Source organism: Mobula birostris, chromosome 14 (assembly GCF_030028105.1).
Source record: "Mobula birostris isolate sMobBir1 chromosome 14, sMobBir1.hap1, whole genome shotgun sequence".
Lineage (NCBI taxonomy): Eukaryota > Metazoa > Chordata > Chondrichthyes > Myliobatiformes > Myliobatidae > Mobula > Mobula birostris.
The window spans coordinates 11,365,296-11,380,143 of NC_092383.1; the positions used below are offsets into that span (position 1 = coordinate 11,365,296).

Consider the following 14,848-nt stretch of genomic DNA (forward strand, 5'->3'; position numbering starts at 1 on the left):
TGGTTTGAGTATCTCAGAAACTGCTAATCTCCTAGAATTTTCACCCGAAATATTCCCTAGAGTTACACACACCAAATGTTGGAGGAACTCAGCAGGTCGGGTAGCATCTATGGAGGTAAACAGTCAATGCTTCAGGCTGAGACCCTTCTTTAGGACTGGAAAGGAAGTGGGAGGACGCCAGAATAAAAAGGCGGAGGGGGAAGGGAAGGAGGCTAGCTAGAAGGGTTACGTGAAGCTAGGTGGGTTGTAAAGTCTCTAGAGTTTGCAGAGAATGGTGTGATAAACAAAAAACATCCAGTGAGCAGCAGTTCTGTGGGAGAAGACGCCTTGTTAATGAGAAAGGACAGAGGAGAGTGGCCAAGCAGGTTCAAGCTGACAGGAAGGCAACAATAACTTAAATAATGACGCGTTGCAACAATGGTGTACAGAAAAGCATCTCTGAATGCACGACATGTTAAACCTTGAAGTGGATGGGCTACAGCAGTAGAAAAACAAAAAGATACACTCAGTGGTGGCTTTATTTGTACAGAAAGTACCTAGGAAAGTGGCCACTGAGTATACAGTGCATGTCAAAGTCAATGATGATTTTATTATCGAAGTACATATGTCTCCATATACTACTTTGAGATTCATTTTGTTGCAGGAAAATAAAGAAATACAATAGAATTTATGAAAAACTATGCATAAACAAAGACTGACAAACAACTGATGTGCAAAAGAAGACAAATTACGCAAATAAAACAAAATAATACTGAGAAGATGAATTGTAGAGTCCTTGAAAGTGAGTCTGTAAGTTATGGAATCAGTTTAAAGTTGTGGTGAATGAAGTTATCCATGCTGGTTCAGGAGCTTGATGGTTGTATGGTAATAACTGTTACTAAAGCTCGGTGGTGTGGAGTTCAAGGCTTATGTTTCAGAAACAGCTTCTGCCCCTCTGCTATCAGATTTCTGAATAGTCCATGAACCCATGAATACTAGTATTAATTCCTTTCTTTCGCACTATTTATTTGTTATTTATAGTATTTTCTATGTCTTTGCCTTCTACTGCTATCACAACATAACAAATGTTAGGACGTAAAAGTCAATGAAAGTAAAGCTGATTCTGATCCTGGTAACCCACACGGATCTATCTATCCAGTTGACTTTAAAACTTTCCATCTGTTGTGCTGCTTACACTTAACAAACACTGGTATTGGATTTAATTCTTCAGATACCAGTGTGGAATAAGTACCTGTAGTTAAAAGAAAATTCGAGTGAACATTTACAACAGATTTGTTAACCTAGTTATAAGGGAAGGGAACTGAAGAGCTTAGTTTGAGTGCACTCGTGACCAATAAACGTAAAGAGATGGTGGAGGGTCACGGTGTGACACTGGGCAGATGGGGATTTCTCTGTCTCTCTGCATATAGGGTGCTAGTTTGATTTTTCTTTTAATGGGTTCTTTTGGGTGTTTTTTTGTGGCTGCCTGTAAGGAGATGAATCTCAAGGTTGTATAACGTATACATACTTTTATAATAAATATACTTTGAACTTCTAAACTTTGATGTGTGACGAAGGCACTTGGTGCGGCTGAGTGCATACATGGAGAGTGGCAGGTCACTGAGGATTACAGGAGAACAGAGGGTTCTGGGAACGTGCGGTGTTGCACTTCGGTGGGTCTAACCAGGATAGGTCTTACACCGTGAATGGCAGGGCACTGAGGGGTGTGGTAGAGCAAAGGGATCTGGGAATACAGGTCTGTAGTTCATTGGGAGTGGCGTTACTGGTAATCAGAGTGGTAAACAGAGCTCTTGGCACATTGGCCTTCATAAACCAAGGTAGTGAGTACAGGAGTTTGCATGTTATGTTGAAGTTGTATAAGACGTTGGTGAGGCCTCATTTGGAGTACTGTGTGCAGGGGTCACCTGTCTACAGGAGTTATATCAGTAAGATTGAGAGAGTGCAGAGAAGATGTACAAGGATTTACCGGGACTCGAGGACCTGAGTTATCGGAAAAGCTTTGTTAGGACTTCATTCCCCGGAATGTAGGAGAGTGAGGGAGGTTTGATAGAAGTGTACAAAGCTACGGGGGTATAGACAGAGCAAATGCAAGCAGGCTTTCTCCACTGGGGTTGGGTGTGACTGAACTAGAGGTCATGGTTTAAGGGAGAAAGGTGAAATAGTTAAGGGGTACATGAGGAGGAGCTTTTTCTCTCCAATGCCTGCATACTGTTTCTCCGCTGCCACCTCTGAACAAAGGCTATGATCAAAATTTGCAACCTTCTTAATTTTAAATGGGTGAGAGGCACCAAATGTGTTATTCATCTTCTCAAAAGTCTGATTTCCAGTACAAGAGTATCTTATGAGGAAAAGCTGAATGAGCTAGGGCTGAGTGAAGGAGGATGAGAGGTGACTTGATAGAGCCGGCTGCTTTCTCCCAGAGCAAAGGGCATAATTCTAAAGTAATTGGAGGAACGTCTGGGGGTGAGTTGTCAGAAGTAGTTTTTCACACAGAGAGTGGCGGGTGTGTGGAATGCACTCAAAGGGGTGGTGGCATAGGCAGAAACATTAGAGACATTTAACAGACTCTTAGATAGGTACAAGGATGAAAGAAAAATGGAGGAGGGAAGGGTTAGTTAGATCTTGAAGTAGGTTAAAAGGTCAGCACAACATCATGGGCTCAAGGGCCTGTACTGTACTGTACTGTTCCACTTAAAAGAAAAAGAATTACCGGCATGAATTGTCTCCAGCAGCCGGCCTGACTGAGGTGTCAGTTTTAATGTTGCTCTGGGAAAGGACAAGTTTCGACACAGAAATTATCACCAGCTGCGAAGTCAATTCACTTGATGGTGCGGAGTGCACACAACCAGCCTCGAGCTTGTTTTAAGTAGCAGTCTATTTCTGGCCTCTCCTCCCTGAGTAGAGGCCACAGCAATTGTTCCCCTCTCACTTGGTTTGACATTCCTGCAGACAGTCTATTGATCACCAGCTGCAACGCCTTGAAAATCTGCTCCAGCTCATGATCCCTGTAATTTCTCAGCCTACGACAGGTGTTGCTGAAAGTTGGCACGAATATTCTTTGAACCAGAGCTCATCAAAGCAGGGAAGTTAACTGCAGTGTCAGGCCTGCACAGGCAGGCACCACCCAGCTAACAGGAGTCCCTACCACTTGTTCCCAACTCATCACCTGCTGCCTATTTAAACCCAGCTCTCAACCACTGTCTTCGTTCACTCATTCAAACCAGCCAGCCTCAACCAGTTACTTGCTCCTAGCCTTCGGTTTCCTTGTTGTATTGTCCTGTTAAATATCGTGCTCTCTGGTTTTGCTGCCCCTTGTGGCTTGTAATTTTGCAGTTTATTATTAAAGTGATAGCTCACTGCTAAACCGTCTCCGCTGCTCTGCATTTGGACCAAGCCTCCTCTACATTTCTTGACACGTAGGGTCTGATCACAGCTTCCAGGAGCTGAGTAGTGTCAGTCCAAGGATATGTTGAGCGATCTGGAATCAGACTCTTTGGCTCTATGTGCATGCAGGAGACAGAAAGGAGGGCACTCCCAATTCCCAAGGGGAATTCCACAACCTCAATGTTCTTTGGTGCTTGGAAAGATGTACTAAACAAGCCCAGGAACGTTCTGTTTGCTGCAGATTTCCAAAGCCCATGCTACAGTTTATAGGAGAGCCAGACAAGCACAGCTAGAAGGCAACCTCAGAGGCATTAAGTAGGAACTGGCCAACATTGTTTTGAAGAGGACACTAGCAAGGATGATGGCAGAGCAACACTGACTGGAGTTTCTGGGAGTAGTTCAAAAGACGCAGGATCGGTTCATCCCAAAGAAGTATTCTAAAGGGAGGATGAGGCAACCATGACTGACAAGGAAAGTAAAAGACAGCATAAGAACAAAAAAACAGGGCATACAATTTTGCAAAAACTAGTGGGAAGCTGGAGGGTTAGGAAGCTTTTAAAAAACAACAGAAGGTAACTCAAAATGCAATAAGAGGTGATAATATCTTTGACACAATTGAAATGGTTAACATATGAGGATTGTTTGATGGCTTTGGGGCTATACCCGTTGGAATTTAGAAGGGTGAGGGGGATCTCATTGTAACCTACTGAATATTGAAAGGCCCAGGTAGAGTGGACATAGAATGTTCCTATAGTGAGAGAGACTAGGAGCAGAGGGCACAACTTCAGAACAATAGGATGTCCCCTTAGTACAGAGATGAGGAAGAATTTCTTTTGCCAGAAGGTGGTACATTCACTGCCACAGATGGCTGTAGCCAAGTCATTGGGTATATTTATAGAGGAGATTGATAGAGTGTCAAAGGTTATGGAGAGAAGGCAAGTGAGCAGGGATTGAGAGGGAAAATAAATCACCTGTGATTGAATGGCAGAGGTACTCGATGGTCCAAATGGCCTAATTTGCTCCTATTCCTTACACGGTGTCATAGCAGCAACGTCAGACGTGTGTGGCTCAACAACTGATGTCACTGCTGTGAGATCCACAGCCTCTACGCACGAGCTCGTCACAGGCACCGAATAACATCGTTCAAAGTTGCATTAAGGACAGTGTGGGCTTGGAAGCTCCATCCTGTTTGGGTGGCAAAGTTACTATCCAATCACATTAACCATAAAATCATTCACAACATGATTGAACATTTTGGCCAGTGGCATGGTAGCGCAGTAGTAAGCACATTGCTTTAAAGCAATCACTGGCAGGGTCCAATTCCCACTGTTGTCTCTAAGGAGCTTGTATTTTTTTTAGTTTTTTTATTTAGACAGTATGGTAACAGGCCCTTCTGGCTCAAAAAGCCTGTGCTGCCCAAATGCACCCAATTATATGGGAGGAAACCCATGCCATCACAGTCACAGATAACGGCGGGAATTGAACTTGGGTCATAAGAGCCATAGAGAAGTAGAGCACAGAAACAGGCGCTTTGGTCCATCTAGTCCGTACCAAAACCATTTGACTCCCATCGACCTGCACCAGGACCATAGCCCTCCATGCCCCTACTATAAAATGCACTTATGCAAACTTCTGTTAAGCATTGAAATCGAGCCTACGTGGCACTGTAACGCATTATACTTTATACTTTATTGTCACCAAACAACTGATACTGGAGCATACAAACATCACCGCGATATTTGATTCTGTGCTTCGCGCTCCCTGGCATACAAATTGATAGTAAGCATTAAAAATTTTAGAATTACGCTAGCATGCTGCCCTGTGACCATGTGGATTTCCTCCAGGTGCCCTGGTTTCCTCCCACATTCCAAAGCCATTCAGGTGAGTAAGTTGTGGGCAAGCTAGGTTGGTACCAGAAGTATATCAACACTTACAGACTGCCTCCAACACAATCCTCACTGAATTGATTTGACACAAATGATGCACTTCACTGAATGTTTTGATATAGATGAGACAAATAAAGCTAATCTTTCTTTTAAAGAGAAATGCATTGAGTCTCCTTTCCAAGTCAGAGATTTCTGCTCATTGCGCTGTTGGCAGGGAACCAATCTGACTCGGGAAGCTTGAGCGGCTGCAGGCTTCTCAATGAATATGTAATCACTGCTGGCAGCAGAGCACCCTGACAAGCTCTGGGCATCGCAAGAACACAGCCCTGCTGACGGGTCTGCACAGAATGTTAACCAACATCAAACACACCAGCAGCTCACTGGCAAGCCATCCGTAAGCTGCAAGGAGCATGGATTGACACTGATCCCTCATCCGCAAATTAGACCACTTGCACCCATCAATCAGTCTGGCTCCCAATGGAATATTCACAGATCAACGGTTCGTAAAGCGTTATTTGCATTTGCTGAATGTGTAACTCCTCTATTCCAGCTGTTTGAGAGTCACTAAAGATCCTGAGTATGATTGAAAAATTGTAATTTATTTTCGTTTTCATTCTAAGGGCAGGGATAGTGAACATAGAGTGTATTTTATTTTAATGAAACACAGTGAGGAATAGGCCCTTCTGGCCTGTCAAGCCACGCTGCCTGGCAATCCGCTTGTCCTAGCTTAATCACAGGACAATTTACAATGACCAGTTAACCTACTGCCTTTGGACTGTGGGAGGAAACCGGAGCACCCGGAGGAAACCCACACGGTCATGGAGAGATCGTACAAACTCCTTACCGGCAGCAGCGGGAATTGAACCTGGGTCACCTGTACTGTAAAGCGTTGTGCTAACCGCTATGCCACTCCATTAAAGTACAGTACAGGCCCTTTGGCCCACAACGTTGTACTGAGCTGGGGTCTCTTCAGCCTACAGTTCCCTTGGTTACCAGCGTAAAGTTGGCGCGGTAGCATTAGGGCTGCATCATAGCGTAAGTTAGCGGATAGCATAACGCTTTACAGCGCCAGCGATCAGGGTTCAAGCGCCACGCCTATCATTAAGGAGTTTGTACATTTCCATCAGGCTCTCCGTTTTCCTCCCACGTTCCAACAACATGCAGGTTAGGGTTAGGAAGTTGTGGGCATGCTACATTGGCACAATGCTTTACAGTACCAGTGACCTGGGTTCAACTCCCACTGCTGCCTGTAAGGGGGCTGTACGTTCTCCTCGTGACCTCCCACCGTTCAAAGACGTACCAGTTGGTAGGTTAATTGGTCACTGTAAATTGTCCCAGGACTAGGCTCGGATTAAATTGGGCGTTGCTGGGTGGCTTGGCTCAAAGGACCGGAAGGACCTACTCCAAGCTGTATCTCAAGAAATAAAAAAGTAAATGAATAATCTGTGTGAATTTCACACAAAACGTAAAAGGTCAATGTATTATTGTCACCGTATCTCGATACATGTGACAGTAGTAAACCAAAAGCGATAATGCACACAACAGCGTGTACTAGTATGATACAATAGTGAGTTGCCAACGGCTATTTCAAAGTAGATTATAAAAGTACATATATAGAACATAGAAACATAGAAAACCTACAGCATAATACAGGCCCTTCGGCCCACAAAGTTGTGCCGAACATGTCCCTACCTTAGAAATTACTAGGGTTACCCATAGCCCTCTATTTTTCTAAGCTCCGTGTACATATCCAAAAGTCTCTTAAAAGACCCTATCGCATCCGTCTCCACCACCATTGCCGGCAGCCCATTCCACACACTCACCATTCTCTGCATAAAAAACTTACCCCTGACATCTCCTCTGTACCTACTCCCTAGCACCTTAAACCTGTGTCCTCTTGTGGCAGCCATTTCAGCCCTGGGAAAAAGCCTCTGACTATCCACACGATCAATGCCTCTCATCATCTTATACAACTCTATCAGGTCACCTCTCATCCTCCGTCGCTCCAAGGAGAAAAGGCTGAGTTCACTCAACCTGTTTTCATATGCTACCCTGACATTCAATTTCTTCCAGGCATTCACAGTAAATACAAAGAAATACAACATCAAAACTACATGCAAACAAAGACTGACAATTAATATGCAAAAGAAGACAAACACAAAAATAAATGAATAAATAGATAGGTAGATGGATAGAGAAATAAATAAGTAATAGTGAGAACATGAGTTGTTGACTCCTTGAAAGTGAGTCCACAGTTTGTGGAATCTGTTCAGTGTTGAGGTGAGTGAAGTTATCCACACTGGAACTTGATAATTGAAGGGTAAAAACTGATCCTGAACCTGGTGGTGAGGGACCTCAGACTCCTATAATTCCATCCCAATGGCAGCATCGAGAAGACAGCATGGCCTGGATGGTGGGGGTCCTTGTTAGTGGATGCTGTTTTCTTGTGGTTTACTGTCATAAACAAAGGAGATTCAGCTTCTCTTTTCTTTGTTCTATGTAAGTTTCTCAATTGGTGCATTGCAATCTGGACACGGCTGGAATGGTGATCTATCCCCGGGAAAAATAAACAGCTGGAAAAAGTCACGACGTCCCGTGATCTGATTTTTGGAGAAAATAGTTGCAATTCTAGTCACTCACATATATAGATCTGACATGGGGAGAAGATATCAGAGAGGGCTGTCGATCTGTTGCTTTCTGACACCAGCAAACGTTGCCTTCCCCTGCTGTTTACATCACAGGCTGAGAATGACAGATTCACCTCAGCCCAAAATGTCAACCATCCCTCGGTCTCCACAATGCTGCCAGAATCGCTAAGACCCTCCAGCAATTTGAAGCTTTGCTAGAGAATGAAAGATCATTGAGGAAGTGTACAGAATCACATCAATGGTCTCATTGAAGGATGGAGCCAATTCTAGGAGCAATTCTTGCTTCCACTATCTGCACTTGAAATTTATAACTTATGTCCCTCTGCATAACCAACAATTCTGGTGTATCCACCATTGTAATACATGCCTGGATAATAAATGGACTTCGAACTTTGAATATGCAACGTGCAAGAAGGCAGTTTCTGTGTAGCGAGCTCCCAGAAACAACTATAATCATTGTTTAATCTGTCTTTTGTATCTCTTATTTGCTGCCAAGTCCTGACAGTTTGTGAGATCACTATGAGCTAGGACTTTTCTCTTTGAAGTGAAGGAGGGTAAGAGCTGACTTTTGTGAGATAAGAGACACTGAAGGCGTGGACACATCTTTTCTCCCAGGGAGGAAATGGCTAATAGAAGAGGGCAGAATTTTAAGATGATTGGAGGAAAGTATAGGGGAGATAGAGCTATGGTTTTTCACAGAGGGTGAATAGGTTCATGGACATTGCTTCCAGGGGTTGGTGGTAGATCTAAATAGATTAGGGACACGTAGGAAACTCTTAGATAGGAACATGAATGAAAGAAAAATGGAAGGCTACGTTGGCGAGGAGGATTAGATTCATTTTGGAGTAAGTTAAAAGGTCAGCACAGCATCGTGGGCTGAAGAACTGTGCTGTACTTTTCTATGTTCTATCAAAGATCAAGCGTCAACTTTATTCACCATATACATTGACATGTATTAGGAAATTGCTGTGGTGTGTTGGCATGACATGTGGCAAACTATGACAGCATTCAACAATTATACAGAATGAAGAATTATATAAAGACAAAGTTAAAAGTGCAGACATGGAATAAAATGTACAGAAATACATAAATACCATATACAATTTAAAAAGATGGCTTAAAGTGTTTACAGTGCAATGCAGTGACTGAGTTCATAGATGGGTAACTAGAATGGTTGATCAGATTAACTGACTGGGGAGAAAACTGTGAAGATGGCGTGAAGTACACCTTCAGGGTGTGGCTCTCCGGCCCTGTGAACAACCCATTTCCTCACTGGTGTCACCAAATGAAGCATAGTGGGTGCGGCTGTCCGAGGCCCCTGCACTCAAGCTCTTTCAGTGGTGAGAGAGAGTTTGTTGCTGATTCTCGATTCCGGGGAACTGTAAAGTGATGCTGCAGACTGTAACATTGAAACAGTGAGCTGCTGGTTTCCTCTCTCACTGTGGCAGGAGTAACACCTCTCACTCCCTCATTTAGTGAGAGAGAGAGAGCCTATGGGATATCGAGCAGTTGGGATGAATAATGGTTTTGGATAGACTCTAGATCATGGTCTGTTTGGGGGATTGGTGGGTAGTGGGGGGGGCTGACGCTTTCTGCTGGAATAAGTTGGGGAGGGTTGATGATTCGCTGCTTTTTGTGCATGGGAGGAAGAGTGGGGTGCTTTGGGGTTCCACATTTTTTTGTCATTCATTCTTTGGAGTTTGTCTTCTGTTTTGTGGATGTCTGCGAAGAGTAAGAATTTCAGGTTGTATAGTCTATACATACTCTGATATTCAATGGAAAGTTGAACCATTGCAGTGTTTATTTTACATCCTGTGGGTTGAGTTAATCCTAAATTAATGTGTCTTTAAAAACGTCTTGATAGTTTTACAGTGTAATATTAGTTTTTATCATGATGATAAAGGTTCCGTTGCAACGGGCAGCACTAATAGTCATCATTGTGATTCTACAGGGGGGATGTAATCACAGACATTTCATCCAGCACACCCCAGCAGAAGGCTGAGAATAAGGAGATCACGGAACTACAGGCAAGGCACCCTGAAGTACACGAGTGGAAACTTAATGCCACGCTAACAGCAAGGATAAGGTAAGGAACTGCCTCCTGCGTCAGGTGATTCTTCCAAGCATTCCTGGTTCTGAAGGATCTAAAGGCCACAGTTGCTGGAATATGGAGCACAGGGTGGGCTACAGGAGGAACTCAGAGGGTCAGGCAGCGGAGGTCTGTGGAGGGAAGGGGACAGGTGACATTTAGGGTCGAGGCTCTTCATCTGGAGTGAAAGAGTAGAGGGGAGATATCTGCTCTGCCGCTGTCTCTGCCCATCCCTCCCCCAAATGACTCCATCTGCCAATCACCTCTCCTCTCCTGCTTGCCTGCCAGCTTTCCTTATGCAGGGAATGGGGGGATCATGTACAAGCAGAAGGGATTTGATCTAATTTGGCATTGCCATTGTGGGCCAGTGGGCCTGTTCCTGTGCTGTACTGTTCTAAGTTCTATGTTGTCTTGTTCCAACTCTTCCGTCGACCCTTTGGTCTTAACTCGAAACGACAACTGTCCCTTTCCCTCCACAGAAGCAGCCTGACCCACTGGGCTTCCCCAGTAGTCTGTTCCTCATCCCAGACCTCGCAATGCTAATTCAAGGGTTCGAATGGGTGAGCCGGTGGTGCAGTAGTTAGTGCTGCTGCCTCCCCATCCAAGGGACCGTAGTGCTGTCACGTGGGCTTCCTTCAGCCACTCCAGTTTCCAAGTCACGGATGGATAGGTCAGATGACCCACCGTAAATTACTCTTTTGAGTAGGTCAGTAGCAACCAAGAATCGAAAGGCAAGATGACCGTCATGTGCGAGAGAGAACAAGTTTCAGGTAGCACAGGGGAATTAGGAAGGGGAAATGGGGCTATTAGAATTTGTCCCTGGGAGGGCATAGATCCAATAGGTTGAATGGCCTCCTTCTGCGCCAGTATACAAGCAGTCCCCAGGTTATGACAAGGTTTCATTCCTGAGACCTGTTCATAATCCAAACTAACCTCATTTTAAGCAAAACACACAAAATGCTGGAGGAACTCAGTGGGGTTGGGGGCGGGGGGGGGTGGGGGTGGGAAGGCAGCATCTATGGAAAAGAGTAAACCATCGTCAGGACCTAAACAGACGATGCTTTGAGCTGAGACCCTTCATCAAGACTCTTGTGTCTGTCATCTCCTTTAAGTTTGAAATGAACAATAAGTGTGTATGGGGGGAGAGGGTTACAGAAGCAGCAGTGATGAGAGAGCGTACAGGCACGTCAAGAGCGGCCAACAACCAGCCACCCTGACTCAGTGAGTGAGTCTCGTCTGCACTCCCGCGTCCACTCAGCTTGACACAGATTGTTGCATTCGAGGGTAGGGGTCAGGAGCCCGGAGAGGGAAGGCCCCCAGAAGTGCCCCATTCCCACCACTGAGAAGATGTCTGCAGCTGACAAGTCCATCCCCATCCATCCTGCCTGGCAGCCAAGTATTCATTCGTATGCACAGGTCACATAAATCGGGTGTTTGCAACCCGGAAATGACATAATTGTTACTTTCCAATTTTGTATTCCAATGTCCTCACCTCTACTACAAAATGTAAGCAATGGGAACAGGGTAGGCCATACCTTTCATCAAGTCAATCAATATTGATACAACCCTTGTTCTCAACTCCTTTGTCCTGCCCACTCCCCAAAAACCAGGGGTCCCCCAGCTTTTTTATGCCATGGAGAGACCCCTCCCATTAGCCGAGGTGTCCGTGGACCCAGATATCCCCAAATGTTCCGAAGGACTTTCTCTGTCGTGAATGTATCTACAGCGTAAAGCAGCAAACTTCAGCTGCTGGAGATTTGAAAGGAAATATAATAAAATATAAAATATAATCGCATCTGTGGAAAGGGAAACTGGTTAAGTACTTCAGATTAATGATCCTTCATCAGAACTACGAAGGTGAGAAAACAGTATGATTTAAATAATGGAGAGAACCCAGGGGATATCTGTTCAGTATGGAGCTCCCCATATTCAGTTTTTTTTATATACCTTTTGGTCATTTCCTATATTGTCTCTTGAGATTAAATTTATTCCAGTACATTCCATGAATAAAGGCCATTATCAACATAATGGTTCTTGTTGTTCATGGCTGTGGCAGGGGAATACTTTTTTTGTGCTTTGTATTCTATTTCTTGCACTTCATTTGCAGCCCTTTGGGCTCGGTTTTAGATTATCCACTGGTGGCCCTGCGTAAGGTGGAATGCAGTGACTCCAAGTGCAGACAGCTAATCCATTTGAGTTTTCCATTAATTACGCCTGAGGCGCATTTTCAATGGAATGGAGCGGCCAAAACATTTATTTAATCAGCAAAATAAATAGTGAATTGTAACAGACACAAGTCCTATTTATCACAAACTTTCAGTAAAGGCTGTGCAGTATTCTTGCAGGTTTTGTAGGTTTCTTCAGGCCTTTACCTTTCCCACCTATCACCTTCCAGCTTCTTACTTCATCCCTCCCCCCACTTCACCTGGTTTCACCTGCCACCTACCAGTTAGTACTCCTTCCCTCCCCCTTTCCTTCTTACTCTGTCTTTTTCCCCCTTCCTTTCCAGTCCCGATGAATGGTCTCAGCACAATTTATTCCTCTTCATTGATGCTACCTGTCCTGCTGAATTCCTCCAGCATTTTGTCTGTGTTGCTTTCAACGTTCCACTAATTTTTTTTTATATGCAGTTGCGCAAACCACCCATTGCTCTGAGCAGGAAATTTTTACGCTGCCTGGAAACTGCGTGGCACTCTAATTAAACATTATATCAAACAAAATTCCAGCTGTGTGGCAACAAAGGCTATGTGCGCAGGAGCATTTCAGCTACTGCGCTGCCACACAGTTTAGAGGGAACAGTGGTTGCTCTAGATTATCAGCATCTGCGGATTATTTTGTGTTTGTGCATGTTATTGTTCCTTCCACACTTTCCAAAGGATATACCTGACAAGAATCGTGAGAGTGAGGAACCTAGTTTCCAGCCATCTTGTTTTCCTCTGGAAGGAGTATTTAGAGTGGCAAGGACCACTGGGACAAGATTGTACAGCAGATCGAGGAGAGTTGTGATTTATGTAAAAAGGGAGGATTAAGAGAAAGAAGGAAGAAGAAAAATGACACTGAAAAGGCTGACTATGTTAGTTCTCCAGAGACGTATATGCAGATGTGCAAGGCATTAGAAATATGTTTTGAGAAAATGGATTCACTAATTAAAATGGAATGATACATAGGAGACTTTGCTTAAAAAGGTTGAGAATTAAAATCAATTTAGTCTCATGAACTGAAGGATGAAAGGAAAGGATAGAGGCAAGTTGCTTTATAAAACTTGCTTAGCCACGGAAAGATTTTTTTTGTCGAGAGTTTGTACTGGCACCACTTTACCTTAAATTTATTTAAGTAATCTGAATAAAAGATGTTAAGAAGTTTACTGCGATAGCAAGTATAACGTGCTCAGATATGGAGAGCAGCAGGCAGGCTGAATTTGTAAACTAACATTGCGATTCTGGCTTCTTCCCACTCCCATTCTGTCTTACTTAATGCCCATTATGCCTTTGGTGTTGAGGGCAGCAATGAAGATCCTCTATCTCTGGTGTTATTCAGGGCTTCCTTCATCATGTCAGTACCTTCCTCTTGGTTTTCACTACTGTCAATCATGCAAGTCCTGGGTGAAGACTCAGGAATACCATCGCACTCAAGTGTGGAAGGATTCTTCGTTGCTGCAACAGTCGTGTTTGACCAGTCAGGATTTTTAGCCCTAAGCTGAACCCCAAACCAGGAGGACCGGGTAGACCACTCTTAGTCTGGCCCCTACCCTTTGACCTGTTTGGCATGGGTGACCCTACCAAGATCCAAAGCATAAAGCTCTGAATCCAACTAACATCGCCCTCTGGGTCATTGAGGCAAGCAAGTCTCCAAACCACAACAAGATTGTTGTCCTCTTGGAGGTCTCTCCATTCCAGGCTTGATGAAGGGTCTTGGCCCAAAGCATCGACAGTTTATTCCCCTCACAGGTGTTGCTTGACCTACTGAGTTCCTCCAACATTTTGTGTGTATTGCTCTGGATTCCCAGCATCTGCAGAATCTCTTGGGTTTACATAACATTACCCTCCTCCATGTGGTCCAGCTCTCATACAAATGTGGAAAAACAGGAGCAGAAATAGGCCAACTGATCCATTATGTCTGTTCTGCCATTCCCTGTTCTTCTATATTTCCTTCCAATCCATCATATCACAAAGTAATCTCTTGTCCCCAATAATTTTCCTTGTAACTTGTATTCCCCACATTCCCATCAATTACACCTACCCCAGATTCATATAATCACCTAATCTGCAGTGAAGATTAGCTTTGTTTGTCACATGTATATCAAAACATCCTCCCCCTCCCCCCATGGACTGCTTGTCTTGCTAAGTTCCACCAGCATTTTGTGGATGCTGCTCAAGACCCCCAGCATCTGCAGAATCTCTTGTCAAGGAGAGAAGCAGGTTAGTTTCAGGAGCAGATTCTCCATTCTGGCTTCCCTCTTACTACTTTTCTTTTCCTCACCTGCCTGTCACCTCCCTCTGACGCTCCTTCTCCTTCCCTTTCTTCCATGGTCCACTCTTCTCTGCTATCAGATTCATTCATCTTCAGCCCTTTACCTCTTCTGCCTAGCCCCTTCCAACTTCTCACTTTATGCCCTTCACCCACCCACCCACCTTCTCGTTCACCTGGTCTCACCTATCGCTCTCCATCTTGTACTCCTTCCTCTCCCCCCAGCCTCTTCCTCTGGCTTCTTCCTCTTTCCCTTCCGGTCTTGGCCTGAACTATTGATTGTTTATTGCCCTCCAGGGATCAATTAAATCCATTGCTTACATAAAGCTCACAGAGGGACCAGTGTACTTGGCAATAGTAAATATAATGACGGC

The 14,848-nt window shown here is 44.3% G+C and overlaps 1 protein-coding gene across 1 annotated transcript in view; it reads left to right on the top strand.

Annotated features, from left to right (window-relative positions):
- The window catches only part of LOC140209439 (alpha-2,8-sialyltransferase 8B-like), a 64,137-nt gene that overhangs the window by 13,122 nt on the left and 36,167 nt on the right, over window positions 1-14,848 (top strand). Inside the window, exon 3 of the mRNA XM_072277691.1 lies at window positions 9,870-10,004. Coding sequence (XP_072133792.1) covers window positions 9,870-10,004 — 135 coding nt within the window. The remainder of the gene's footprint in view (window positions 1-9,869; window positions 10,005-14,848) is intronic.